The sequence below is a fragment of the Culicoides brevitarsis genome, chromosome 2 (genome assembly GCF_036172545.1).
Source record: "Culicoides brevitarsis isolate CSIRO-B50_1 chromosome 2, AGI_CSIRO_Cbre_v1, whole genome shotgun sequence".
NCBI lineage: Eukaryota > Metazoa > Arthropoda > Insecta > Diptera > Ceratopogonidae > Culicoides > Culicoides brevitarsis.
The window spans coordinates 10,549,562-10,574,627 of NC_087086.1; the positions used below are offsets into that span (position 1 = coordinate 10,549,562).

Genomic DNA, 25,066 nt, shown 5'->3' on the forward strand with positions numbered 1-25,066 from the left:
ATCAAAAATTATTAGTTTTATTGATTTTCATAAAAAATCATTAAAAATAACAATTTTGCACATTTTTGAGATTTTTATGCCGATAAGAAAAATACAAAAAAAAATCGTCAAGTTGTTAACGGAAATATTATCCTACTACGTTGATTACGAAAAATTCTGAGCTTGCGCAGCAAAGCGCGAAACAGCGATGACGTTTTTGGGGAAATCGATAGTGTAAAATTATTCAAGTTGCAAAATAAATGTTTTCTTGTTATCAAAGGATTTAAATGTTGACGAACGTTTGATTTAAGTAAAATCTAGTTAAATTAGCTTTAATCGAATATAATCCTTGCACTACTTGTTCTTGTTGTTAGATTTAAAGGTAATCACGAGTGAAATTTTACATTTTTTTTCCCTCTCTTCAAGTTTTGGAATTTTCCGTGAGAGTTAAAAAAAATTTTTTTTTTTCAGATAAATTTTAAATAATGGCAAATCCCTTCTTGTTCACCGACGACGATGTCGTTGAACCTGTCTCGTCAAATCCCTTTTTCGATGCTGATCCTGCAGATGAGGTTCCGGATAATCCGTTTCTCAGTGACAGCAATCCCTTTGCGAGTTTCGCGGAACCCGATGGAGGCATGGCGCAACAACAACAATATATCGAACAAGCAGCTCCCGACATGATGAGCTACCAACAACAACAACAGGCAGCTTTCGATACGTCAAATGAGTTGCTGGATTTCGGGGGCGACAAGGAGAATCAAATGCAAAATTCCGTCGCCGTCACGAACGACGTGGAAAGCTCAAAGAAATCTCCGCCCGAACGTCCGGCGCCTCCGCGAGAAATGCAAGATCTCATTTCGACGCTGTCAACGCAACTCGACATGACAAGCAATAAATTGTTGGGACAAATTCCGGCAACGAGAACTCCGTCACCCGTTAGTATGCGGGATTTGCATACGCCAAGTCCGACGCCCGACAACCAATTTGACGATCTTTTGGGCGTTTCGGAGTTGCCGACAGATCCAGAGCCACAGCAGCAGCAGCAACAACAACAAGACATGATGGATCTCATGGAAACGGACAATAGCACAGTGAATGCGGCGCCAGTGACGAAAACGAAGGAGGATATTTTGAATTTGTTCAATCCGCCAGCCGAAAAGAAACCTGTAGACTTTTTGTGTGATGACAATATTGCTTTTGAGCCACCTGCTTCTACAGAAATAGTTGAAAATAATGTAGAAACAATAGCACCTGCAACAAATCCTGATGAATTACTCCAAATTACGGAAGAAAAACAACCCGTAGACCTACCGATTGAAAAGGTATGAGATTTTTCTTTAAAAGATGTCAGATTGATCTCTTAGGAGTTGAAATAACCTCTTTTAAGAGATCAATCTGACCTTTTAAATATTTAGAGGTCAATTTGACCCCCTTTGGAATTGATCATCTTCAAATTATTGATAAAAAAGTTAATTTGAGGTTATGAGAAGTCAAACTAACCTCAAAAAGTGATCAAATTTAACTTTTAATTCTGAAGATTTTCAGTTCCAAAAGGGTCAAATTGACCTTTAAAGGACTCAGATCGATCAATTTGTAAAAAAAAGTTGAAATAAATCCTTTAAAGAGATCAATTTGACCTCTTTTCGAATCGATCATCTTCAAATTATTGATCAACAATTTCATTCGATCCTTTTTTGAGGTTAAGTTGATCTTTTTATGAAGATCTACCTTCAAAAAATTATTAGATTACCTTTTTAAGGGGTTAAATTAACCAACAAAGTCTAAAAGGTAATTTGATCACTTTTTGAGGTTAGATCTTCAAAAGAGATCAGTTAAGAAAAGAAAAAGATAAACTAACCTCAAAAAAGGATCAAATTTACTTCTTGATCAATGATTTGAAGATGATCGATTCGAAAAGGGATCGAAAGGGATTCCTTAAAGGATTTATTTTAAGTCCTGAGGGATTAATGTGATATCTTAACCTCAAACCTTTTTAATCCCATAGGTTACGGAAGAACCTGTCGTTCCCGTTGTAGCTACCCCTCACGGTCACGTAATGCAAGACATCCAAATCGACGTCGAAGATGTTGACTTTGGCATGCCCAACTCATACGACATTTGCGTAACTCCCCCATCTGAAACCGCCGTGTCATCTGGCGACGTTTCCGAATCTCAAATCGCCTACAGTCACTCGAACATCTCAATAAATGACGATGCCTCATCCGTTAGTTCGGCAGTTAATCCTTTCATGATGGAAACAGCAAGTGATCCAGAGCCGACACCGACGCCCGTCGTCGAACAAACGTATAACGCACCGCCTCCAAGACCCCAAGCTCCGCCTAAACCTCCCACACGAGTTGTTCCTGAGCCGGCATTCGTTCCCGCAGCATCCACGGAACCGGATAAGTTTGATTTGTTCGCCGCGAAATTCGAGGAAAGTAAGAGCAAGAGGAATTCCCTGACGAATGCGGAAAATGATTTTCAAAATAATTATACGATTAATGAGGATGCATGGGGAAGTAGTGCGGGAAATTTCGCAAATGCAGGAGGGTTTGGCTTCGATGCGGATGATAACTTTTCGGCGATGGAAATTACGCCAGATATGATCAGTAAGCCGGACTTTGATTCGGATGAGGAAACGAAACAGATGAGTGTCGTGATTAGACCACAAGGCGCAGCAACGCAATGGACCGGCAATGTTTCGTTGGCTCCTCCGCCGAAACCTGTACATTATTATCAAGAGGAAGCGGGTAAGAAAATTTATTAAAATTTGATTTTTTTTAATTTTTAACCAAAAATAGTTTTTATATAAAATTAGTTTTTTTTTTCAAAACTGTGTCAAAGTCATTTTTGTCAAATTTTGCTCCAAGTGGATAAAAATCTGTCAGAGGGCTCTAATTTATCATTTTTAATCATTTTAAAACTCAAAACTGCAAAAAAATTAAAACTGAAAAATTTTTTTTCCTTTGACATAGTTTTGTGTTGAAAACTAAATCAAGAGCAAAAAAACTGTGTCAAAGCGATTTTTGTCAAATCTTGCTCCAAATGGATAAAAATTTGTCAGAGGGCTCTAATTTATCATTTTTAATTATTTTGTAACTCAAAACTGCCAAAAAATTGAAACTGAAAAAATTTTTTTCCTTTGACATAGTTTTGTTTTGAAAACTAAATCAAGAGCAAAAAAAACTATGTCAAAAACTGTGTCAAAGCGATTTTTGTCAAATCTTGCTCCAAATGGATAAAAATTTGTCAGAGGGCTCTAATTTATCATTTTTAATTATTTTGTAACTCAAAACTGCCAAAAAATTGAAACTGAAAAAATTTTTTTCCTTTGACATAGTTTTGTTTTGAAAACTAAATCAAGAGCAAAAAAAACTATGTCAAAAACTGTGTCAAAGCGATTTTTGTCAAATCTTGCTCCAAATGGATAAAAATTTGTCAGAGGGCTCTAATTTATCATTTTTAATCATTTTGTAACTCAAAACTGCCAAAAAATTGAAACTGAAAAAATTTTTTTCCTTTGACATAGTTTTGTTTTGAAAACTAAATCAAGAGCAAAAAAAACTATGTCAAAAACTGTGTCAAAGCGATTTTTGTCAAATCTTGCTCCAAATGGATAAAAATTTGTCAGAGGGCTCTAATTTATCATTTTTAATCATTTTGTAACTCAAAACTGCCAAAAAATTGAAACTGAAAAAATTTTTTTCCTTTGACATAGTTTTGTTTTGAAAACTAAATCAAGAGCAAAAAAACTATGTCAAAAACTGTGTCAAAGCGATTTTTGTCAAATCTTGCTCCAAATGGATAAAAATTTGTCAAAGTGGCTCTAATTTATCATTTTTAATCATTTTGTAACTCAAAACTGCCAAAAAATTGAAACTGAAAAAATTTTTTTCCTTTGACATAGTTTTGTTTTGAAAACTAAATCAAGAGCAAAAAAAACTATGTCAAAAACTGTGTCAAAGCGATTTTTGTCAAATCTTGCTCCAAATGGATAAAAATTTGTCAGAGGGCTCTAATTTATCATTTTTAATCATTTTGTAACTCAAAACTGCCAAAAAATTGAAACTGAAAAAATTTTTTTCCTTTGACATAGTTTTGTTTTGAAAACTAAATCAAGAGCAAAAAAAACTATGTCAAAAACTGTGTCAAAGCGATTTTTGTCAAATCTTGCTCCAAATGGATAAAAATTTGTCAGAGGGCTCTAATTTATCATTTTTAATCATTTTGTAACTCAAAACTGCCAAAAAATTGAAACTGAAAAAATTTTTTTCCTTTGACATAGTTTTGTTTTGAAAACTAAATCAAGAGCAAAAAAAACTATGTCAAAAACTGTGTCAAAGCGATTTTTGTCAAATCTTGCTCCAAATGGATGAAAATTTGTCAGAGGGCTCAAATTTATCATTTTTAATCATTTTGTAACTCAAAACGGCCAAAAAATTGAAACTGAAAAAATTTTTTTCCTTTGACATAGTTTTGTTTTGAAAACTAAATCAAGAGCAAAAAAAACTATGTCAAAAACTGTGTCAAAGCCATTTTTTCAAATCTTGCTCGAAAATAATAATAAAATTTCATAATATTTTTTATTAATTTTTTTTTCAATAATTTTTCTTTTATTTTTTTCTCCTATATTTTTAATAAAAAAAGTTTTAAAAACAATATATTCAGCTTTACTTACGATTTTTTTTCATTTCAGATGAACAACCGGCGATTGTGAATCCCTTTGAAAGTCACATGCAAGAAGCTCCTCCATCTAAATGTAAAATTTTCATCTCAAAAATTAAAATTTTCTTCTAAAACAAATTTTCCCATAGTTGAACGAACAGCATCTCAAGAAACTCCGCCAACGCCATTGTTCGACGAAGATGTTTCACAACCGCTGGAGGACTTTCCACGCATTCATTATGCCGGCAACGGTTGGGAAATGCAACTTCGTTCACCGAAACAGAAGAAAATCACGGGTCAACGATTCTGGAAGAAAATTTGGGTGCGTCTCATTTATCAGAACGAAACGCCCGTCGTGCAGTTGTTTAATCAATCAACTGAAAAAGACCCGTTTCAAGAAATTCCGTTACAACCAACTTATTCTGTATCAGGTGAGATTTTCAAAATTAAAAAAAAAAATTTTTTTTTGATTAAATTAAATTAAAATAATTTATTAAATTAAATTTAAAAATAATTAATTTTTTTAAAAAATAATTAATTAATTATTTTTTATTTTTTTTAATTAATTATTTTAACTTAATTATTTATTTTATTTGTTAAATTAAAATTATTAATTATTTTTTAAATTTAACTCTGTTTAATAAATTTATTTTTTCAAAATAATTTCTTTCAAAAAAAAAATAAAAAAAATTTTTGAATTTTTTTTTATAATTTTTTTTCTTTTTTTCAGAAATTGGAGCTCAGCAATACGATCAATATGGCAAAATATTTACGATAAAGTTGCAATACGTCTTTTACAAAGAGCGTCCTGGCGTTCGACCGGGTCAAGTAACAAAAGCGGAACGAATCACGAACAAATTAAGTCGTTTTGCGGCGTATGCCATTCAAGGGGACTACGAGGGCGTCAAAGAATTCGGAAGTGACTTGAAAAAGTTGGGTTTGCCCGTGGAACATGCACCGCAAGCATCACAACTGCTAAAAGTGGGCAGCATGAACTACGAAGACATGAAGCAGTTTTCAATGTGCATCGAGGAGGCGTTGTTCCGGATGCCATTCGGGCGAGATCGAGCACTTACGTACAAGATGGAAGAGGTGCAAGTCACAGCCGTCGATGAAATTTACGCTGAAGCGGATGCCGATGGGCACGTTTCGCGCCAAATTGCACGTGTGCGACTTTTCTTCCTTAGTTTTTTGACAGGTTGGTTTAAAAAATTTGAAATTTTTAACAAAAAATGAGATTTTTAATTTTTTTAGGCATGCCAACTATTGAGCTGGGTGTTAATGAGGTTTGGCGACAAGGCAGAGAAGTTGTTGGGCGTCACGATATTATTCCTGTCGCTACAGAAGGTAAATTTTATGTAAAAATTTAATGAGTTTTACTAATATTTAATGATTTTTAGAATGGATTCGCCTTGAAAACGTCGAATTTCATAATTGTGTTCAGCTGGATGAATATGAAAAGACCAGAACTATTAGATTTAAGGTAAGTTTCTACATTTTTTGACTTGAAATTAAATGCTTTGACTTAAATTTCCAAATTGTTGAATGAAAATTCAAAATTTTGACCAAAGAAAAGAAATTTCTCGAACAAAAATTAATTTTTTTTAAGTAAATTTGCAATTATTGACAAATTTTCGACAAAAAATTTAATTTCTTTAAAAAATGTTTTCAATTCTTGACTTTAAATTTAAATTTTGGATTAAAATTCCAATTTTTCAAATGAATTTTCGTGAATTTTTTGACAAAAAATTTCAATTTTTTCAATAATGAATAAATTTTTTGTCTCAAAATTAAAAAAAATTCTTTAAAAAACTAAATTTTTGAAGTAAAATTTAATAATTTTTACCAAAAAATCTCTTTTTTAGCCTCCAGATGCTTGTTATATCGAGTTAATGCGATTCCGTGTTCGCCCTCCTAAGAACCGTGAGCTTCCATTGCAACTTAAGGCACAGTGGGTTGTCATGGGAAAGAAGGTAATTCCCATTTTTCATCAATTTTTCCATAATTTTCTATCAAAAACTCCCATTTTAGGTTGAATTACGAGCTGATGTGTTGGTACCTGGCTACGCATCTCGTTCTCTCGGTCAAATTCCATGCGAAGATGTTGCGATTCGTTTCCCCATTCCCGAATGTTGGATTTATTTGTTCCGCGTTGAGAAGCATTTCAGGTAAAAAATCAATAAAAATCCCTTTGAATCGTTTTTCAATCAAATTTTTCCTCAGATATGGCTCCGTAAAGTCCGCACATCGAAGAACCGGCAAAGTAAAGGGTATCGAACGTATTTTGGGAACAATGGAAACACTCCAAGAAAGTCTAATTGAAGTCACATCGGGTCAAGCGAAGTACGAACATCATCACAAAGCTCTCGTTTGGCGATGCCCGAGATTGCCGAAAGACGGGCAAGGCGCATACACGACACATCAACTCGTTTGTCGACTTGCCTTGACGGGTTACGATCAAGTACCGCCAGATCTCGCCGAATTTGCGTATGTTGAGTTCACGATGCCAGCATGTCAAGGTAAAAATTACTTTTTTTTTGACAAAAAATCATAAAAATTCAAATTTTTTTGTTATTTTTCTCTTTTGCAGTAAGTCACACCACAGTCCGTTCTGTCAGTGTACAAGACTCCGATTCAGATGAGCCACCAGAAAAATACGTCAGACATTTGGCACGACACGAATATCGGTAAATTTATTCATAAATTCATCATAATTTGGCAAAAATTTAATTTTAATATTTTTTTCTCACAGAGTTGGCATCGAAAAAACTTCGGGCGACTCGTTAAATCCATATTTGGCAGCTACAATCGCGAAACCGGCGCCCGTTCAAGAAGAACCCGAGCTTAAGACACCGTCAGCTGCTCCCTCTGACTCCGATTCGGACTCGAATTAAGGACTCGTTATACATATGAATGCAAAAAAAAAATATCTAGAGAAGTGTTAAAGAATAATATTAATGATAATCCCCTGTTTCAAAACATGTATTCTCAAAAAAAAAAAGTTTAATCTATACATATACGTATAAATATTTAAAATAAATTAAAAATATACAAATAATGCATAAAATAAATGGAAGTATTATAGATTAATTGCTTGGAACCATATGCAATAAAAGAACCCAATATATATCAATCAAGTTGGAGTTGTTTGTTTAAATTTTTTTTTAATTAATTTTATTTTTTTGGGCGCCTTTTCAAATTTATTTTGAACTTCTTAAATTTAATTAAGTTAAAATTAAATAATTTTTTTTAAATTTAATTAATTATTTAAGTTTAAATTAATTTTATTAATTAAAAAAAATTAAGGCCGCTTCAAATTTTTTTCTATGTTTTTGTCCCCTGTCCCATTTCAAAAGCCGAAAATCCAATGTGGCAAAATAAAAAAAAAATGTTAAAAATTTCATCAAAATTGACCATTTTTTGGTCATTTTCCCTACTTTTTCAAGTAATTTTCAAATATTTTTTAAAATATTGTTAATTTTTAAATTTTTTGGTGTTGAAAATCGAAATTTTACATGAATTTTTTTCTATAAAAATTTTTCAAAAATTTTTGACGGTTATTTTTATGAAATTTTTTTGATTTTGCGGCCTAAATTAAAAAAATAAAAATAATAAAATCTATAACAAATATTTAAATTTAAATTTTTACATAATTTTTTATTTGCAGAATACTTTTTTATATGCAGAAAAATAATTTTAAAAAAATTTCTTCATATAAAATTAATTTTGTGTTTTTAAAATTATGAAATTTATATTTATGTAATTTAATTTTAATTAAATTAATTAATTTTAAATTTATTTTATATGAAGAGGTATTTTTAAAATATTTTTTCTGCATAAAAAAAATATTCTGCAAATAAAAATTATGTAAAAATTTAAATTTATATATTTAATATAGATTTTATTTTTTTCTTAATTTAATTTTTTTTATTAATAAAATTTTAAAAAAATTAAATTTAAATAATTGTTATAAATTTTATCAAAATTAAATTAAATTAATTAATTTTTATTAATTTAGAAATTAAAATTATTTTAAATAATTTAAAAATAAAATTAATTTAAATAAATTCTTTAATTTTAATTACAAAATTCTTTAAAAATTTGAAAATGTATGAAAATTTCGGACTTATTTTATTAACAAAAGTTTTTATTCTTTTCAAAAGAACTTTGGTAAAAAATTCATTAATTTGTTTGTTTTTTTTTATCAACCTAATTTACAGATCACGCATACAAAAACATCCAGAAGCAGGTTTAACTTGCTTTTTTATTATTCAGCACCTGCTAGGGGAGATGCACTTTAAAATTTCGGGTTTTTAATATTTATTAAATTAAAAAAAAATTACTTTACTTAAAATTTATTATCTTCTTCGACATATTTCGACATTGGGCATATGTTACATAAAGAAAAATTATGTAATCAAACCTTACGTTTTTTTAACATTCAAAAAGTTTAATTGTTTAAATACTTAAAAAATCATTTTAAAAGGTAGGTTATAGACAGCACCTTCGATAAAAATTAAAAAAAAAACAATTGCACATTGTCTTTAAACTATTGCAACACAAAAAAGTTCAATAGACTCTAATCTGATCTGTCAACAGGAAATTTGCTGTATAATTTAACACGTAATCATCGTAGATAAATAAAGAAAATGTAGACAAAAATACCGGTACCGGTTTTTGTTTTGATAGTAAAAATTTCAAAACGTAAAAATGGCGACATTGACGTTCAACTTTTCTGATCGACTTTCACAGTTGAATTTTTTTCTTGATGAGAATTGGAGCTCAGATGTATTTTAAAGGCGAATAATAATCAAAATATCGATTTTACGATAAGTAAAAAATATTTTTTTTTACATTTTATGCAAAAGCGGTCTCCATGTATTAATAAAGAAATGACAAAATGAGCAACAAAATAAATTATGGTCATTACAAAACATCTGATGAGATAAAAATTATAGAAAGTTGTCATGAGAAGAACTATATTATCGTATTTTACTTTATTTTTTTTTATTCTTGTTCAAAAAAAAAAAAATTATATAAACCACGTGATAATTTTGTCAAAGTAACAAACGACCATCAAACCATGCATAAAACCGCATTTTTTCTTCGAAATGCGGTAAAAGTTGTATATAAAGAAGTTATAGGATAAGAAAATGTTTAGTTGTCGTCGTTTCGTCTTAAGAATAACAAGTTTTTATTTTGTTGTTTCGTCAAGCACAAAGAATTATTTTGAAGGCTGTTTTCGGTATTTTATTTTATTTGAGTAAGTATTGGTCGCAAAAATTGATTTAAAATCTGTTATAATCGATTTTGTTTAATGAGTGACAAATTAATTAAATGAAAATATATTTTTTTTTTCATTTTTATTTCAGTTTTAAATGTTAAAGTAAGAGTCAGCATGGATCAAAAAATTTGGTAAGTAGATTAAAAAAAATTAAAAGTGAAAAAAAAAACATTTTAATTAAATAATTTTAAAGAAAAAAAAGTTTTACTAAAATTTTGTCATTTTATTCAAAAGTTTTCTTACTGCTGTTAATAAAAATTCTACGCAGTACGAAATTTCTGTTACTATCAAGTTTTTATTATTCTTAAAAAAAATAAGAAGAGACGAGAAAAAAATAAGTGTTAATAAAATGTAACAAATATCTTGAAAAAATACGAATTTGATGCAAATTTTTTTTTTATTTTTTCTTTTTGGAATTATCAGATCTCAGAAAAAATATAAAGAATAAATTCTTGAAAATAAAGTTTTTTTTTTTTCAATTTATTTGACATTTTAATTGACTTTATATTAATGTTAATTAAAAAATGCATAAACTTGTTCAAAAAAAAAATCTGGTAAAAAAATAAAATAAAAAAAACATTTTGATATCGAAAAATATAAATGAAATTATTTGAAAAAATAAATTATTATTTTTTAATTTTTTTTATATTTTTTTTATTATTAAATCATTAATTAATTATTAAATAAAATATATTATTATTATTAAATTAAAAAAAAAATAAATTTATAAAATTTTGTATTCTTTAAACTTAAGTAAAAATTAAAATTAATAAATAAAATATTATTTTTTTAAACAGGAAAAACAAATGGATCTCTCACCTGGGTCTGATCCTCATAGTATGCGCTCTTGTCGAATCTTCAGCCATACCTGAGGAAAGAAAAGGTTACGACAGAAAAATTACCACAATGGTCGACACAAAAAACTTATGCTTGGCTCCAGGTTGTGTTCATTCAGCCTCACACATGTTGAAAAAAATGAATCTCGAAGCAAATCCGTGTGATGATTTTTACGAATTCGCTTGTGGAAATTATGTTAAAAATACAAATATTCCCGACGAAAAGACCGCCGTAAATACGTTCCAAGATATGCGTGACAAACTGAAACGAAACTTAAGAACAATTTTAGAAGAAAAAATTTCAGATACAGAAATTTTTCCGTTTAAGCAGGCAAAATCACTTTACAAGATTTGTATGAACAAAACACACATTGCTCAACAAGGAGAGGAACCAATTTTGAAACTTTTGAAAATATTTGGAGGCTCTCCAGCGATTGAAGGTCAAACATGGGACGAGACGAAATTTTCTTGGGTAGATACTGTCAAAAAATTCCGACAAATGGGCATAAGTGTCGATTATTTGATTGATTTTTCTGTCAGTAGCAGCATCGTTGATTCATCAAAACGACAAATTGAGGTAAAAAATTAATTTATACAATTAAACATCAAATTTTTAAATTATTTTTAAATTAAAATTTAATTATTTTTAAAAAAATTTTAATTGTAGGTACCTAATTAATTTTAAAATTAATTTAAAAATTAAAAAAAAATATTTAAATTAAAATGAAAAATTTTTTAAATTTAAAAATTAATTTTAAATTAATTTAATTTAATTAATTAATTAATTAATTTTATTAATTAAGTCAATTTAATTATAATTTAATTTAATTAATTATAATTTATTAAAATTAATTAATTAATTAAATTTTTAAATTAATTAAAATTATTTTTTAAAATTCATTAATATTTTAAAATTAATTATTTTTTTTAAATTTTAGTTTGATCAACCAGGCTTCTCCGTAAATCGTGAATTTTTAATAAAAGGACGCGATGATCCACGTGTTATGGCATATTTCGAATATATGCGTGACTTGGCAATACTTCTTGGTGCTGATTCCGATACCGCTTCAAAAGACATGTCTGACATGGTTGATTTTGAAATTGAGTTAGCTAATATTACCGCTGCCCGAGAAGATCGTCGTAATGCAACACTTTTATACAATCCGATCACGTTGAAAGATTTACAGCAAAAGTATCCTTGGTTGGACTGGTTTGGTTACATTAGTGCAATTTTGCCGCCATACATTCCTGTAGATGAAAATGAATTAATTAATATTGTTGACACTAAATTTGTGGACAATTTTGGAGGATTGTTGGAAAAAACTCCAAAAAGAACAATTGCAAACTTTTTAATGACTCGCGTGGCATCTGGAAGTGTCAAATATTTAACAACCAAACTTCGAAAACGACAACTTGAGTATTTTACAAAAATTTCGGGACGTGAAGATGAGGAGGCTCGTTGGAAGGAATGTTCGGATATTACTTTATCGAAACTACCTAATGCAGGTAAGATTTAATTTTTAATTTAAAAAAAAATTAAATAATATTTTTTAAATCATTACTTTACAAAATTAACCAATAAAAATTTATTTTTTTGAAATTTAAACAAAAACTTTCATAATTTTTGTTCAAAATTGGTCAAAAATATACTAAAATTAAAACACTTAATGTTAAAAAAATATTTCAGAGAATTGCTACAAAATTGTTTTTTGACCATCGTGTTTTCAAAAATGTTTAAATTTCGATATTATTTAATATTTTTTTTTATTTTTAAAATATTTTTTTTATTTTTAAAATATTTTTTTTATTTTCAAAATATTTTTTTATTTTTAAAATATTTTTTTTATATTTTTAAAATATTTTTTTTATTTTTAAAATATTTTTTTTTATTTTTATATTTAAAAATAAAAATTTTAAAAATTTTATTTTAAAATATTAAATAAAAATATTTAAAAAAAAATATTATTTAATTAAATTAATTATTTTTAAATATTTTTTTTTTGCTTCACAGTTAGTGCAATGTACGTTCGTCGTTATTTCAACGAAGAATCCAAGAAAAACGCATTAGAAATGGTTGACGGAATTAAACAAGAATTCAAAAATGTACTTGAAAGCGTGAAATGGATGGATGATGATACCCGAGAACAAGCAATGAAAAAGTTAGAAGCCATGTCAACACTCATAGCTTATCCTGACGAACTTAATAAAGATGAGATTTTGCTTGAATATTACAAAAACTTAACTATAAATGAAGACAGCTACTTGCTAAGCAGTTACGATATCACAAAATTCATAGCTGACGAAGTTTACGGCAAACTCAGAGAACCAATTATCAAGAACGAATGGAAAACTTGGGCAAAAGCTGCTCAAGTGAACGCTTTTTATAACAGAGCTCATAATCATATTAGTAAGAAACTCAAATTTGGACTTAAATTTTAAACGAAAATTAATTTTTTATTTTTTTTTTAGAATTTCCCGCTGGAATCCTTCAAGGTCATTTCTTTTCCGCTGATCGTCCAAAATATTTAAATTACGCTGCAATTGGTTCTGTAATTGGACACGAAATTACTCATGGGTTCGATGATCAAGGCAGTCAATTCGACGCTGATGGAAATTTAAATGATTGGTGGAAACCAACAACTAAAGAAGCATTCAAAGAAAAAGCGAGTTGCATGATTAAGCAATACAATTCGACATTTGATGCCCAAAGCAACTTAACGTTGAACGGAATTATCACTCAAGGCGAAAATATTGCAGATAACGGGGGAATTCAAGTGGCCTACGCTGCTTATCATAATTTCGTTAAAAAGAATGGCGACGAAAAAATGTTACCTGGCTTGAATTACACTCCGGAACAGCTTTATTGGATTTCCATGGCTCAAAATTGGTGCTCAAAGTCCCGAACTGAAGCTCTGAAGATACATATCACGCAACAAGCACATCCGCCAGGCAAATATCGTGTTTTGATTCCTCTGATGAACAATGAGGACTTTGCGAAAGATTTTTGTTGTCCCGCTGGATCAAATATGAATCCTGTTAATAAGTGTAAAGTTTGGTAAAATGTTTGCGATGCGATTTTGAAATCTCAAATTTAGATTTAGCATTTTGAAGAGGAATGAAATATAATTTTCTTTTGATAAAAATTAAAGAATTTTTTAATTCAAGTTACTTAAATTATTTTTTTATGATTTTTTTTATTTTTTTTTTTTTTTAAATTTATTCCGCTCCAAATTTATTTCGAACTTTTTGTCCCAAAAAATTTTTTTTTCAAAATTTTAACAGTTTTTTGTGAAACATTAAAAAATTTTAAAAAATTTTAAGGTTATTTACATTTTTGAGCATTTGATAATTTAAAATTATTTCAAAACTTTTTTCTTTATTCTGCATGCTTTATTTTGAAAAAAAATTTTTAACAAAAACAAAAAAATTTCCTAATTTAAATTTTTTTAAATGTCAAAATTTGTTAAAAATGTTTTTTTGAAAAAACTTTTAAAAAAAATTTAACTATAAACTATTCTGTGTTAAATGTTCCAAAATTGAAAAAAAAAATTATATTAAAATTAAAATTAAATCACTTTTAGTCATTTTTGCTCATAAAAATTAAAAAAATGATAAAAAATTATCATCATGTATAGGGTTCGCAGTTTTCATTTTGGAGCATGCTAACTCCGTGCTCTGCTCCAATTTTTTTCGAGCGTGCTTGAGTCTGCTCGAGCATGCTCCAAAATTTTAAAAATCCTAAAAATGGATAAAAAACAAGAAAAAAATATTTTTGGAGCCCAAAAAAATTTTTTCATTGAAATTTAGTGTCACGGATCTTCTCAAATGTGTTAAAATAATGATTTTTCGTACTTTTTGACAGAAATGAGAGGTCTAAGTGCAATATGATCTATGAAATATATTCATGAAATTTTCTCAGCTTTCACATAAAATTATTCAATTTATAATTTGAACTCATACTTTTCAAGTTGTGGAAGAAAATTTAATAAAGCATTTCCCTTTGCTTCCCATCAATTTTTTTTGCTAACATCTTTAAATGGCTCCTGTACATCGGAAACGCAAAATTTAGAAAAAGTCCAAAACAAAAGTTGTTTCTAACATCAAAACCTTCATTTTGAGACGGAGAACCTTGATCTACAAAAGTTGAAAAAATTTTGAAAAATCGGTATGTGAGCCCTCATAATAAGAGGATTTTGACTTAAATTTTTTTTCATCGCTAACATCTTTAAATGGCTCCTGTACATCGGAAACGCAAAATTTAGAAAAAGTCCAAAACAAAAGTGGTTTCTAATGCAAAAACCTTCAATTTGAGCATTTCCCTTTGAAAAACTTCAAATCCTAAATTTTCACGTTTTAGTGCAGCCTAAAAAAAAGTTGTAGAACAAAAGTTGTTACGTTTTTGATATACAATAAACTCATACAATTAAATTTTGAAAAATATTTAATATCAAAAATTGCCATATTGATGACCCAACCTTCAATTTGGTCGATTTTTACTAAATTTTCTTCCACAACTTGAAAAGTATGAGTTCAAATTATCAATTGAATAATTCTTGAAATTTTTATCCTAATATGATCTTCATGAGAATAAAATTTAAAAACTTTAAAATTTTTCCGTTGATCGTAAAAATTCAGACTGACATTAACGAAACTTTTCTTATCTTATTTTTGAATGATCGATGGCAAATTTCGCGGTAATGTCAAAATTCCAATATTTGTTTACAAACATTTCTGCAAAAATTCAGTCTTTAAACATTTCTCTCCAATTTTGTTCAAAATGACTCACATTCACGACTTATTTGACACTGTAAGTATAAAATTCTTCCAAAAAGTTTAAAATTTTTCTTCATTTTCAAACTTTTAGATCATGGAGACAATTTTCAAGAATCTCCCAAAACACGATCGCCTCAAATGCAAGGAAGTCTGTCAACGATGGCACGATAATTTGATGGAAATTCCTGCTTTTCGTGGTGATCGCTGTATATACTTACCCAAAGACTGCCGAGTTGAGGATCCCTTGATGATTTTTTCAGCCACAAAAAGTCCTTATGAAAAATTGAAAGTAAAAAATGTCAACGAAACCGATGATTTCGGAACATTAGCTCGAGTTCTTGGCAACAACGGATTAGAATTTGTTCATTTTGATAACACAAGTCCCAAAACCATTCAACAAATGCTGCCTGAAATGCGATTCATTAATTCTTTATTCTTTGTTTGTAAAGATGAAAGTTATCCAGAATTCCATAAAATTCCAAATCGGGTATTTTTGGGAAATATCAAAGACGTTGTGATACGTTTTTTTAAAGCAAATTATGAAAAAATGAAAATTTTTTTTGATTTGGAAATTCCAGCCTTGCAAAAGTTGATACCAAAAGCAGCTACAATAGACATCGCAGTTTATAACTTTGAACTTGATGAATGGCCGTCATGCCTAACAGATGTAATTTCATCGTCAAATGTTGATTTCAAAATTTTCCAAGTTACAATTCCAGCAATTTGCACTTCAAAAAGTCTCTTGGAATTCATTAAGTGCAAATTTGCGAAAAATTTAGAATTCTTGGATGTGGATCTTGATAAAATCGAAAATTTTCAACATTCTCTGCCCTCGTTGCGGAATTTGACAATTAAGCATTCGTACGATGGTGTAGCAATCGAAATTGAAGCAATTGAAAAAATTGACAAATTGTGTCCCCAATTGGAGGTTTTCGAGTTATTCACTGTTGAAAACATATCCCATTTATTGGATCCTTTGAAGGACATTTTAACGACTGGATTTAAGAATTTAAAGAAATTCCTTTTGTTCATGGAAGATGAAAATGTTGTATTTAAGAAGAAATCGGGAGTTATCGAAATGTTCGAGTTAAAGTCATTAACAGAATTAAAATGAATTTTTGATGAAATCTGTAGGTCAAAATACGATAAAAATTGAAATTTTTCAAAAGCTGCCTTAAAAATGTAAATTTTTGTTGGAATAAAAAATAAAATAAAATTTTTGTGATAAACAACTTCGAAGAAACATTGCATAAGAATATATTTTCTAAAATATATTTTTTTTTGTTGTCTTTCTAAAAATACATTTAACACCGCATTTGCATATTTTTTTAAATAATTAACCAAAAATAATCTACTGCTGATAAGCGTTTCTTCTAAATTTATTGATGCGTTCCTTTTCTGCTTCGGAAAATTCCAAAATATTCTCGATTGCGTTCAAATGCACATCCGAGTTGTCCTTGTCAGTCGACGTTAACAAATAAAATATCGCACTTTTCAAAAATTGTAACTTCACTTCGGGATCCATTCGATGCTTTTGCTGTTGTGCTTCCGCGAGACGACCATACATTTCCTAAAAAATAATTTTTTTTTATCAGATATTTAAGTTTGGAGATTAAATTTGAGAAAAAAATACCTTTTTAGCACCGAGCAACCACAAGGAAATTGCTTCCTTAGCACTCAAGAGATTAGAATGAGTATCGTTAGCGTAATCAGCATCCTGTAAATATTTTTTTTTTTAAATTTTATTTATTTATCTATTTTTTATTTTTATTTTTTAAATGAAAAGCTTACCTTTAAACAGGACAACTCCTGATGAGTGACATGTAATTGATCAACCAAGTCAGAAACTGTGACTTTTTCTCGGCTCATAACCATTGCCGCCTGTAAAAAAAATTAAAAATTTAGTAAACGTTGATAAAAAATATTTATTAAAAAAATAATAAAAAATTGAACTTTTTCAATCAATTTTTGATGGGTTTTAAAGCTAAAAGTTAATAAATATTCATTCTAAAGTTGATTTCCATTGATATCTGATCGATTTTTGATGAAATAAAAAAAAGTACGATTTTATCATATGAGGAGCAAAAATCGTACTTTTTTACTCAAGTCACTTTTCAACCAAATTATCTGATCGATTTTTGATGAAATAAAAAAAAGTACGATTTTATCATATGAGGAGCAAAAATCGTACTATTTTCTCAAGTCACTTTTCAACCAATTTTTGATGGGTTTCAAAGCTAAAAGTTAATAAATATTCATTCTAAAGTTGATTTCCATTGATATCTGATCGATTTTTGATCAAATAAAAAAAAGTACGATTTTATCATATGAGGAGCAAAAATCGTACTTTTTTCTCAAGTCACTTTTCAACCAATTTTTGATGGGGTTTTAAAGCTAAAAGTTAATAAATATTCATTCTAAAGTTGATTTCCATTGATATCTGATCGATTTTTGATCAAATAAAAAAAAGTACGATTTTATCATATGAGGAGCAAAAATCGTACTTTTTTCTCAAGTCACTTTTCAACCAATTTTTGATGGGTTTCAAAGCTAAAATTGAATAAATATGAATTCTAAAGTTGATTTCCATTGATATCTGATCGATTTTTGAAGAAATAAAAAAAAGTACGATTTTATCATATAAGGAAAATCGTACTTTTTTAAAGTCTTTTCAAGTCACTTTTAAAAATTAATAAATATTCAAAATTTTTGATGGGTTTTATCAAAGTACATTCTAAAGTTGATTTTCATTGATATCTGATCGATTTTTGATGAAATAAAAAAAAGTACGATTTTATCATATGAGGAGCAGAAATCGTACTTTTTTTCTCAAGTCAATTTTCAACCAATTTTTGATGGGTTTCAAAGCTAAAAGTTAATAAATATTCATTCTAAAGTTGATTTCCATTGATATCTGATCGATTTTTGATGAAATAAAAAAAAGTACGATTTTATCATATGAGGAGCAAAAATCGTACTATTTTCCCAAGTCACTTTTCAACCAATTTTTGATGGGTTTTAAAGCTAAAAGTTAATAAATATTCATTCTAAAGTTGATTCAGAATTCTTATATTTATTTGAATTCAAAAAAATATATTTTAAATTGTCAATAGAGTTCTTATTAGAAAAAAAATATTTATTATATTCAAAAAATTTTTCTTTCAAAATAAAAAAAAATAATTTTAACTTAAATTTCGTAAATCTTTAAAAAAAATTTTTTTTTTAAATCAATTTCAAAAATGAATGAAAGTCAACTTACGGCTTGATTTTTCTGCTGTAACGTTCCCTCATCTTTGACCATCATATGCAAATACATTTTATTGGCTTTATCTTCTTGTTCCTCCAATTTCGCTTGTAACATCTCTAACTCACGTTCTAACTCATGTACACGTTCTTTTGCCTAAAATTAACAAAAAAAAATTTTTTTTTTAAATTCTTTAAAAAATCTTTAAAAAAAAAACTCACCTGCTCCAAATCAGGGAACATCGTATGAAGTCTCGTGTTCGCTTCTGCCAACTTTTGCAACAACGACTCAATTTTATCGTTATACTTTTGTGCTACATCTTGCTTCTCACAGTCATTAATTTTAATCAAATCCTCAATTTTCCGCTCGTACATCTCAATCAACGCCTGTCGATCCTCATCGATGTAATTATCGACGCCCGTCGCCTGATCGCGCGTCGCAATTATCTCCTCCTTCGAGTCCTGCGTCTGAATATCTTCAAACAGTCCCGAATCCGCAAACGAGCTATGCATCTCGGACATCACAGTTTTATCAATCATAATTTTGTAATGATCTGGCGTACCTCCGCCATTTGGCTTCCCTCCCAAATCGTTAATAACGTCCGCCGTAATGGGCGACGCATCATTTGACGAGTTCGCAAAGTCATTTCCGCCATTTTCCTTCACCGTGACTGCATCACTCGAATTTGATCCTTCCTCAGGTGAGGCCAAAGACGCCTTGAACGAACGTAACTCGATGACTTCTTGCGTCAATTTCAATATTTCACTCTCTTTTTCGTCAATTTGGAGCTTGGCTTGCGACAAAAGTTCACGCAGACGACGAAGTTGCTTCTGGGCGCGTTGCGTGGGCGTCAAATACTCCGCGCCTGATTGTCCAGCGTACTGCGAGCAATGATAAACGTACTTTTGATGACGCCCGCTGTAAGTCGTGCCATTGCGAGGTACCACGGAATGATGATCGTTGTTGCAGCTGAACAACGAAGCACTCGTGCAGCAACTCCGCAGCGAAATTACGTCGTCATCGTCGTATTTGGGCGAGTCTGGCGTCACGGGAGGTGTGCGCGGTGTCAACAGAGGTGTCGCTTTTTGGGGCGTTTTGGGCGAATTTACTTTGCTTCCGCGAGAATTTGTGTTGAGATGAAGATTCTGCAAAAAAAAAAAAAATTGGCATTAATACGTCATTTTTCGTGTCTCTCGTGGCAGTAAGAGGGGGAGTTATTCAAGTTACATAACTGCAAAAATTTTCAATTACATAATTTTTACTTGTTTTTTGATTTCAAACCAACTTTTCACCACAATTTGATTTAAAATAAACATCAAAGTGGGAAATTTGATCGATATTTCGTCAAAACAATCGATAAATTATTTAAATTTTTTATAGAATTCACTCAAAAATTGCTTCATACCATCGGTTTTGGTCTGTGATTCGAACAACCGTCCTTCTCGTCGTCGCACGTGCCATTCGTGAGTTTCGATTCCATCGTTAAAGCTTCCTAATTCTAGTCTAAGTGCAACTTTAAATTTATTTTTTCAACATTTAACTTGCTTTTTGCGTGAGATTTTGGCTCGGAATAAATTATCCTTCGCAATATTTCGATTTAATAAGCTGGAACTCCAATGCGCATGTCTCAGATTTTCCATAACATTCATCCTTTTTTTCGTTCGAAAGTGTCGTTATTTGGGCGAAATGCCACTTTTTCGGGTGGAATGTGCCAAAAATCGTCTTTGAAGGATTTTTTTGAGTAAAAGTGACCTAAAATTTAAGATTTTTTTTTAAGAATAAATTTTGATCAAAAAAATTTTCAAAATTGTTAAATTAATTTATTTTAATTTGAAATTATTTTATCAAATTCTCCAAATTAAAAAAAATAAATTTAAAATAAAAATTAATTAAAATTTTATTTAATTTAAAAAATTTAAATAATTAATAATTTTAAATAATAAAAAAGGAAAAATTAAAAAATAAAATTTTTTGAAAAAAGTTTTATGAGAATTTATATATATTTTTTTTCACAAACATAATAAAAATTGTTTAAAAAATTATTTTTTAAAAATAAAATTAATTTTTTGAAAGAAATATCAAAATTTAAAAAAAAAATATTAAGTTAAAACTATTTTCAGTATGGGAAAAAAATATAAATTTAGTCCTGCAGGAGGATTTTTTAAATTATTTTTTGACACTATTGATCAATTTGTATCCAAAAATTGCTTAAAACTTAGTAAATGAAGAACTTACCGAAATTTTGTTGATAAAAACAGTGAAAATTGGGTCAATTATCCTTAAAAATTTACACGGAAGACTCTGAAATTAATTTAAAATCAATAAAAATTACTAAAAATGTAAAAAATCTTTACTCTAAAAGAATTTTTAATGCATTTTATGAACATGCTTGAATTTTGTTCGCAAAAAATCTGCTAAAATTTAACAAATTTAAAACTTACCAAAGATGATTTTAATAAAATTGAATAAAATTTCGTCAAAAATTGTTGAAAATTCACTCAAAACGCTTTAAAATCAATAAAAATTAAATAAAAACACAAAAAATTGGGACACAAAAGGAATGTTTTGAAGTTAAAAAATGCGCTTTACTCATCGAATAGACTTTTTAATTCGAGATTGAGTATCGTTTTTCGTCTTTTAAGCAGGTTTGTGAGTCAGCAGAATACCATTAGCTGTCATTTTCTGTCAAAATTCATTGTATGACATTGCATTTTTAGCGGTGTATAATTCAGAGACAAAGTTTTCCCCTAAAATTTGAGTTGTTTTTCGCGAAATCAAACACAAAACCACACAAAAATGGACAGATTACTGAGATTGGGAGGCGCCATGCCCGGATTAAGCCAAGCACCGCAGCCAAATGACGCTCCAGTCGTCGATACAGCCGAGCAAGTTTACATTTCCTCCTTGGCTCTCTTGAAAATGCTGAAACACGGGCGAGCTGGAGTCCCCATGGAAGTTATGGGCCTCATGTTGGGTGAGAATTCCTCGTTAATTCAAGTTTTTTCTTGAAATTTATTTTTTTTTTCTTCAAAATTTAGGTGAATTCGTTGACGATTACACTGTGCAAGTCATCGATGTCTTCGCCATGCCCCAAACAGGTACCGGAGTCTCTGTCGAAGCTGTCGATCCGGTATTTCAAGCGAAAATGTTGGATATGTTGAAGCAAACGGGACGTCCCGAAATGGTAGTTGGATGGTACCATTCCCATCCGGGTTTCGGTTGTTGGTTATCTGGCGTCGACATCAATACGCAGCAATCGTTCGAGGCGTTGAGTGAACGTGCCGTCGCCGTTGTCGTCGATCCCATCCAGTCGGTCAAGGGAAAAGTCGTTATTGACGCCTTTCGCTTAATTAACCCGAATATGCTCGTGTTGGGACAAGAACCGCGACAAACAACGTCGAATTTGGGACATTTACAAAAGCCTTCCGTGCAAGCGTTGATTCACGGCTTGAACAGACACTATTATTCCATCAGCATCAATTATCGCAAGAACGAGCTGGAACAAAAAATGTTGCTTAATTTGCACAAAAAGACCTGGATGGATGGTCTCATGTTGGCAGATTATCAAGAACATTGCAGCGTTAACGAAACGACAGTCGCTGAGATGTTGGAATTGGCGAAGAATTACAATAAGGTAAAAATTTGACGATTTTTTTGAAGAAAATTTAAAATTTTATAAAAAAATATTTTTTTTAGTCCTTGGAAGATGAGGAAAAAATGACGTCAGAACAGCTCGCCATCAAGAATGTCGGAAAACAGGACCCGAAACGTCATTTGGAGGAAAAAGTGGACAAAGTTATGAGCAACAACATCGTTCAATGTCTCGGTGCAATGCTCGACACTGTCGTATTTAAATAAGAAATGTAACTTTTTTTTTCGTTTGAAAATAAATCCTCTCAATTTAATTATTCTTACATATGATTTTTTTTAAATACAAAAAATTTGTCATTTTTTAGGCAGTTTATTGAATTCTAAAAATTTAGATAGATAATGAATTAATACTAATGAGTTTCTTTAAATTAAATTTTGAAAATATTAAATATTTTTTTTATATTGCAAATTTTCTAACAAAAAATTACAATCTCGAAAAATAATATTGAAGCCAATTTATTAATTTTTTTTTAAAATTAAATTAAAATAATTTTTTATTAAATTTATTAATTCATATTCTTTTTATATTAAATTATTTAAATATTTATTTATAAATTTAAAAAATAAAAAAATACCTATATTCATAATGATTTTTTTAAATTCATTAATTTTTTTAAATATTGCAATAAAAAACCTCAAAAAAATAAAAATGAAGCAAATTTATTAAAAAATTTTTATTAAATTAATTAAATTTATTCTATAATAATTAATTTTTAAATTTTTATATTAAAAAAAAAATTTTAAAATTTAAAAAAACTACTATAACTTTAGAAAAACTCTTCAATATTTTTTTGATGTTTATTTTAAATTTAATTTAAAAAAATTAAAATTATTTTAAAAAATTTTTTTAAAATAATTAATTGAAAATTACCAAAAATGCAAAAAAAAATTAGGTTCATAGAACGACCAAAATTCAAACGTAAAGTTCGAATGTCATTCTGCTGTCAAGAATCTTCCCATTGTTTACCCAACTATAAAAAACCAAACACAGCTGTGTTTTGGTACACAGCTACTTATTTCTAACTTCAAGATTAAAAAAATTTCAAGGCCCACGTCAGATAAAAAATCGCGTTTAATCGCGTCGACAGGATGCTCTGAAACGCGAATTTATGGAGTTTCGATCATTTTCATCGTTTTAAATTTTGATCGATGCAAAAGAAGCAATTAATCAATTTTTGTGAATGTCCAGTGACTAATACTTAGTATTTTTATCGAATAAGACAAAAAATATCGAATTATCATGAGTTTTAGGGAATTATTTCCGACAAATGGATCGGTAGTGATTTTTATTTTGTACATGTCACTTTTTGTGGCACAAGGTAAGAATTTTTTTTAAATTTTCTGATGAAATAAATTTAAATTTGACTTTTTTTCTTGTAGGACTTTTGGTGAAGGCATCCCAAAGTACGAACAACTCGTATACTTACAACACAGTTACCGTAGTTTTAGCGACTGAGCTGCTGAAATTGCTTGTTTCGGGCTCGCTGTATTATAAAGAGTAAGAAAAAATCGAAAATTTATTGAAAAATTTTCTTAAAAATTTTTTTTTTAGGAATAATTTAAAAAGTTTATACACGAATGTATTGAAAGGAGGGAAGTTACTTGCCTTCTACTTAGTCCCAGCTTTCCTGTATTGCCTTTACAACAATCTTGCCTTCTTGAATTTGTCGAATTTTGATCCGACGACGTATTTTTTGTTGCTCCAGCTGCGAGTTGTGTTCACCGGTATCCTGTTTCAAGTGATTTTTAGTAAAAAGCTCTCAAAACTGCAATGGGTTTCGTTAATTCTGCTCACTTTTGGCTGCATGGTGAAACATCTTGATCTCTCAAGTAGCGATGATGCCTCCAAAAGCACGACAGACGACAAAAAACTCGCACATGACTCAAATTACATCACAAGCATCATTTTAATTCTCATCCAAACGCTTTGTTCCTGTCTTGCCGGTGTCTACAACGAGTACCTGCTGAAGAAAAAAGGCGCTGAAACGGATATTTACATGCAAAATATCTTCATGTACCTCGATTCGCTCGTTTGTAATCTCCTCTTGTTGGTGTTGCAAGGAGATTTGATCAACGCGCTCACTCCAACTTCGATCCAGCAAATTATTCGATGGGATGTCCTGCTAATTATCGTCAATAATTGCGCCATTGGCATCGTGACGTCGTTCTTTCTCAAGTACATGAACTCGATTTTGAAGACGTTCGCAAGTGCACTCGAGCTGAGCTTTACGGCGATTTTGTCGTATGTCATTTTTGCGATTCCGTTGAACGTGAGCACCGTTTTTGCCATTTTAATTGTGTCGTTTGCCGTTTTTCTGTATAGTAAGAATCCCGTGAATAATACGGGACCAAGTGTGAAAAATGTGTTGCCTGTTTATGCCGATGTGCGGGATAAGCAGAAACTTTTAGGTGATGACAATGTAGACGACGATGACGAGGAATATGATTTAGTTATGGATGTTGTTAAATAAATATTAGAATTTTATGCAGTAATGACAAAAAAATTGAATTTTTCTTTTAAATTGAAGGCCTTCAGAAAAAAAATTATTTTATTTTTTTGGGTATTTTTAATTATATTTTTTTTTTTACATTTTTTATAAAATATTTTTTATTAAAATATTTAAAAAAAAA

General features: G+C 29.5%; 6 protein-coding genes across 7 annotated transcripts; 5 read left to right on the forward strand and 1 right to left on the reverse strand.

The window, feature by feature from the left end:
- The first annotated feature begins 232 nt into the window (after window positions 1-232).
- On the forward strand, window positions 233-7,762 carry LOC134829568 (protein stoned-B). Its single transcript, XM_063842715.1, has 13 exons — window positions 233-361; window positions 451-1,304; window positions 1,988-2,732; window positions 4,679-4,741; window positions 4,797-5,078; window positions 5,378-5,845; window positions 5,902-5,994; window positions 6,048-6,130; window positions 6,513-6,620; window positions 6,679-6,815; window positions 6,871-7,166; window positions 7,238-7,334; window positions 7,400-7,762. Exons 2-13 carry the CDS (start codon window positions 465-467, stop codon window positions 7,539-7,541), a joined length of 3,354 nt encoding a protein of 1,117 aa, XP_063698785.1. The 5' UTR covers window positions 233-361; window positions 451-464; the 3' UTR covers window positions 7,542-7,762.
- Window positions 7,763-10,906: 3,144 nt separating this feature from the next.
- Window positions 10,907-13,863, forward strand: LOC134831774 (neprilysin-2-like). Its single transcript, XM_063845589.1, has 4 exons — window positions 10,907-11,344; window positions 11,706-12,273; window positions 12,779-13,174; window positions 13,237-13,863. The coding sequence occupies exons 1-4, from the start codon at window positions 10,907-10,909 to the stop codon at window positions 13,824-13,826; spliced, it is 1,992 nt and encodes a 663-aa protein (XP_063701659.1). The 3' UTR covers window positions 13,827-13,863.
- Window positions 13,864-15,467: 1,604 nt separating this feature from the next.
- Window positions 15,468-16,762, forward strand: LOC134829362 (uncharacterized). The gene is made up of 2 exons (XM_063842412.1): window positions 15,468-15,574; window positions 15,632-16,762. Exons 1-2 carry the CDS (start codon window positions 15,545-15,547, stop codon window positions 16,652-16,654), a joined length of 1,053 nt encoding a protein of 350 aa, XP_063698482.1. The 5' UTR covers window positions 15,468-15,544; the 3' UTR covers window positions 16,655-16,762.
- Window positions 16,763-16,767: 5 nt separating this feature from the next.
- Window positions 16,768-21,321, reverse strand: LOC134829360 (protein quick-to-court). 2 transcript variants are annotated; one of them, XM_063842409.1, is made up of 8 exons: window positions 21,226-21,321; window positions 21,020-21,085; window positions 20,190-20,536; window positions 19,006-19,929; window positions 18,800-18,940; window positions 17,332-17,421; window positions 17,174-17,257; window positions 16,768-17,110 (listed from the first exon to the last, which is right to left on the reverse strand). In XM_063842409.1, the coding sequence occupies exons 3-8, from the start codon at window positions 20,262-20,264 to the stop codon at window positions 16,892-16,894; spliced, it is 1,533 nt and encodes a 510-aa protein (XP_063698479.1). In that variant the 5' UTR covers window positions 20,265-20,536; window positions 21,020-21,085; window positions 21,226-21,321; the 3' UTR covers window positions 16,768-16,891. The 2 variants fall into 2 exon arrangements, with proteins under 2 accessions (XP_063698479.1, XP_063698480.1); XM_063842410.1 differs by lacking the exon at window positions 21,226-21,321 and having other exon boundaries at window positions 21,020-21,110.
- Window positions 21,322-21,472: 151 nt separating this feature from the next.
- On the forward strand, window positions 21,473-22,698 carry LOC134829473 (26S proteasome non-ATPase regulatory subunit 14). Its single transcript, XM_063842549.1, has 3 exons — window positions 21,473-21,758; window positions 21,823-22,418; window positions 22,481-22,698. Exons 1-3 carry the CDS (start codon window positions 21,581-21,583, stop codon window positions 22,640-22,642), a joined length of 936 nt encoding a protein of 311 aa, XP_063698619.1. The 5' UTR covers window positions 21,473-21,580; the 3' UTR covers window positions 22,643-22,698.
- Window positions 22,699-23,408: 710 nt separating this feature from the next.
- On the forward strand, window positions 23,409-24,951 carry LOC134829361 (UDP-galactose transporter senju). The gene is made up of 3 exons (XM_063842411.1): window positions 23,409-23,754; window positions 23,816-23,933; window positions 23,988-24,951. The coding sequence occupies exons 1-3, from the start codon at window positions 23,676-23,678 to the stop codon at window positions 24,904-24,906; spliced, it is 1,116 nt and encodes a 371-aa protein (XP_063698481.1). The 5' UTR covers window positions 23,409-23,675; the 3' UTR covers window positions 24,907-24,951.
- Window positions 24,952-25,066: the final 115 nt, after the last annotated feature.

Bases quoted from the DNA above. Each gene is read 5' to 3' on its own strand.
- LOC134829568 (XM_063842715.1), top strand. From the start codon at position 465: ATGGCAAATCCCTTCTTGTTCACCGACGACGATGTCGTTGAACCTGTC. The intron at 6,131-6,512 runs GTAAGTTTCTAC...TCTCTTTTTTAG, and splicing joins CCAGAACTATTAGATTTAAG to CCTCCAGATGCTTGTTATAT. The intron at 7,167-7,237 runs GTAAAAATTACT...TCTCTTTTGCAG, and splicing joins CACGATGCCAGCATGTCAAG to TAAGTCACACCACAGTCCGT.
- LOC134831774 (XM_063845589.1), top strand. From the start codon at position 10,907: ATGAATCTCGAAGCAAATCCGTGTGATGATTTTTACGAATTCGCTTGT. The intron at 11,345-11,705 runs GTAAAAAATTAA...TTTAAATTTTAG, and splicing joins CATCAAAACGACAAATTGAG to TTTGATCAACCAGGCTTCTC. The intron at 13,175-13,236 runs GTAAGAAACTCA...TTTTTTTTTTAG, and splicing joins CAGAGCTCATAATCATATTA to AATTTCCCGCTGGAATCCTT.
- LOC134829362 (XM_063842412.1), top strand. From the start codon at position 15,545: ATGACTCACATTCACGACTTATTTGACACT. The intron at 15,575-15,631 runs GTAAGTATAAAA...TCAAACTTTTAG, and splicing joins TTCACGACTTATTTGACACT to ATCATGGAGACAATTTTCAA.
- LOC134829360 (XM_063842409.1), bottom strand. From the start codon at position 20,264: ATGGAATCGAAACTCACGAATGGCACGTGCGACGACGAGAAGGACGGT. The intron at 18,941-19,005 runs GTGAGTTTTTTT...TGTTAATTTTAG, and splicing joins TGTTCCCTGATTTGGAGCAG to GCAAAAGAACGTGTACATGA. The intron at 17,258-17,331 runs GTAAGCTTTTCA...AAATATTTACAG, and splicing joins AGGAGTTGTCCTGTTTAAAG to GATGCTGATTACGCTAACGA.
- LOC134829473 (XM_063842549.1), top strand. From the start codon at position 21,581: ATGGACAGATTACTGAGATTGGGAGGCGCCATGCCCGGATTAAGCCAA. The intron at 21,759-21,822 runs GTGAGAATTCCT...TTCAAAATTTAG, and splicing joins AGTTATGGGCCTCATGTTGG to GTGAATTCGTTGACGATTAC. The intron at 22,419-22,480 runs GTAAAAATTTGA...TATTTTTTTTAG, and splicing joins TGGCGAAGAATTACAATAAG to TCCTTGGAAGATGAGGAAAA.
- LOC134829361 (XM_063842411.1), top strand. From the start codon at position 23,676: ATGAGTTTTAGGGAATTATTTCCGACAAATGGATCGGTAGTGATTTTT. The intron at 23,755-23,815 runs GTAAGAATTTTT...TTTTTCTTGTAG, and splicing joins GTCACTTTTTGTGGCACAAG to GACTTTTGGTGAAGGCATCC. The intron at 23,934-23,987 runs GTAAGAAAAAAT...TTTTTTTTTTAG, and splicing joins GGCTCGCTGTATTATAAAGA to GAATAATTTAAAAAGTTTAT.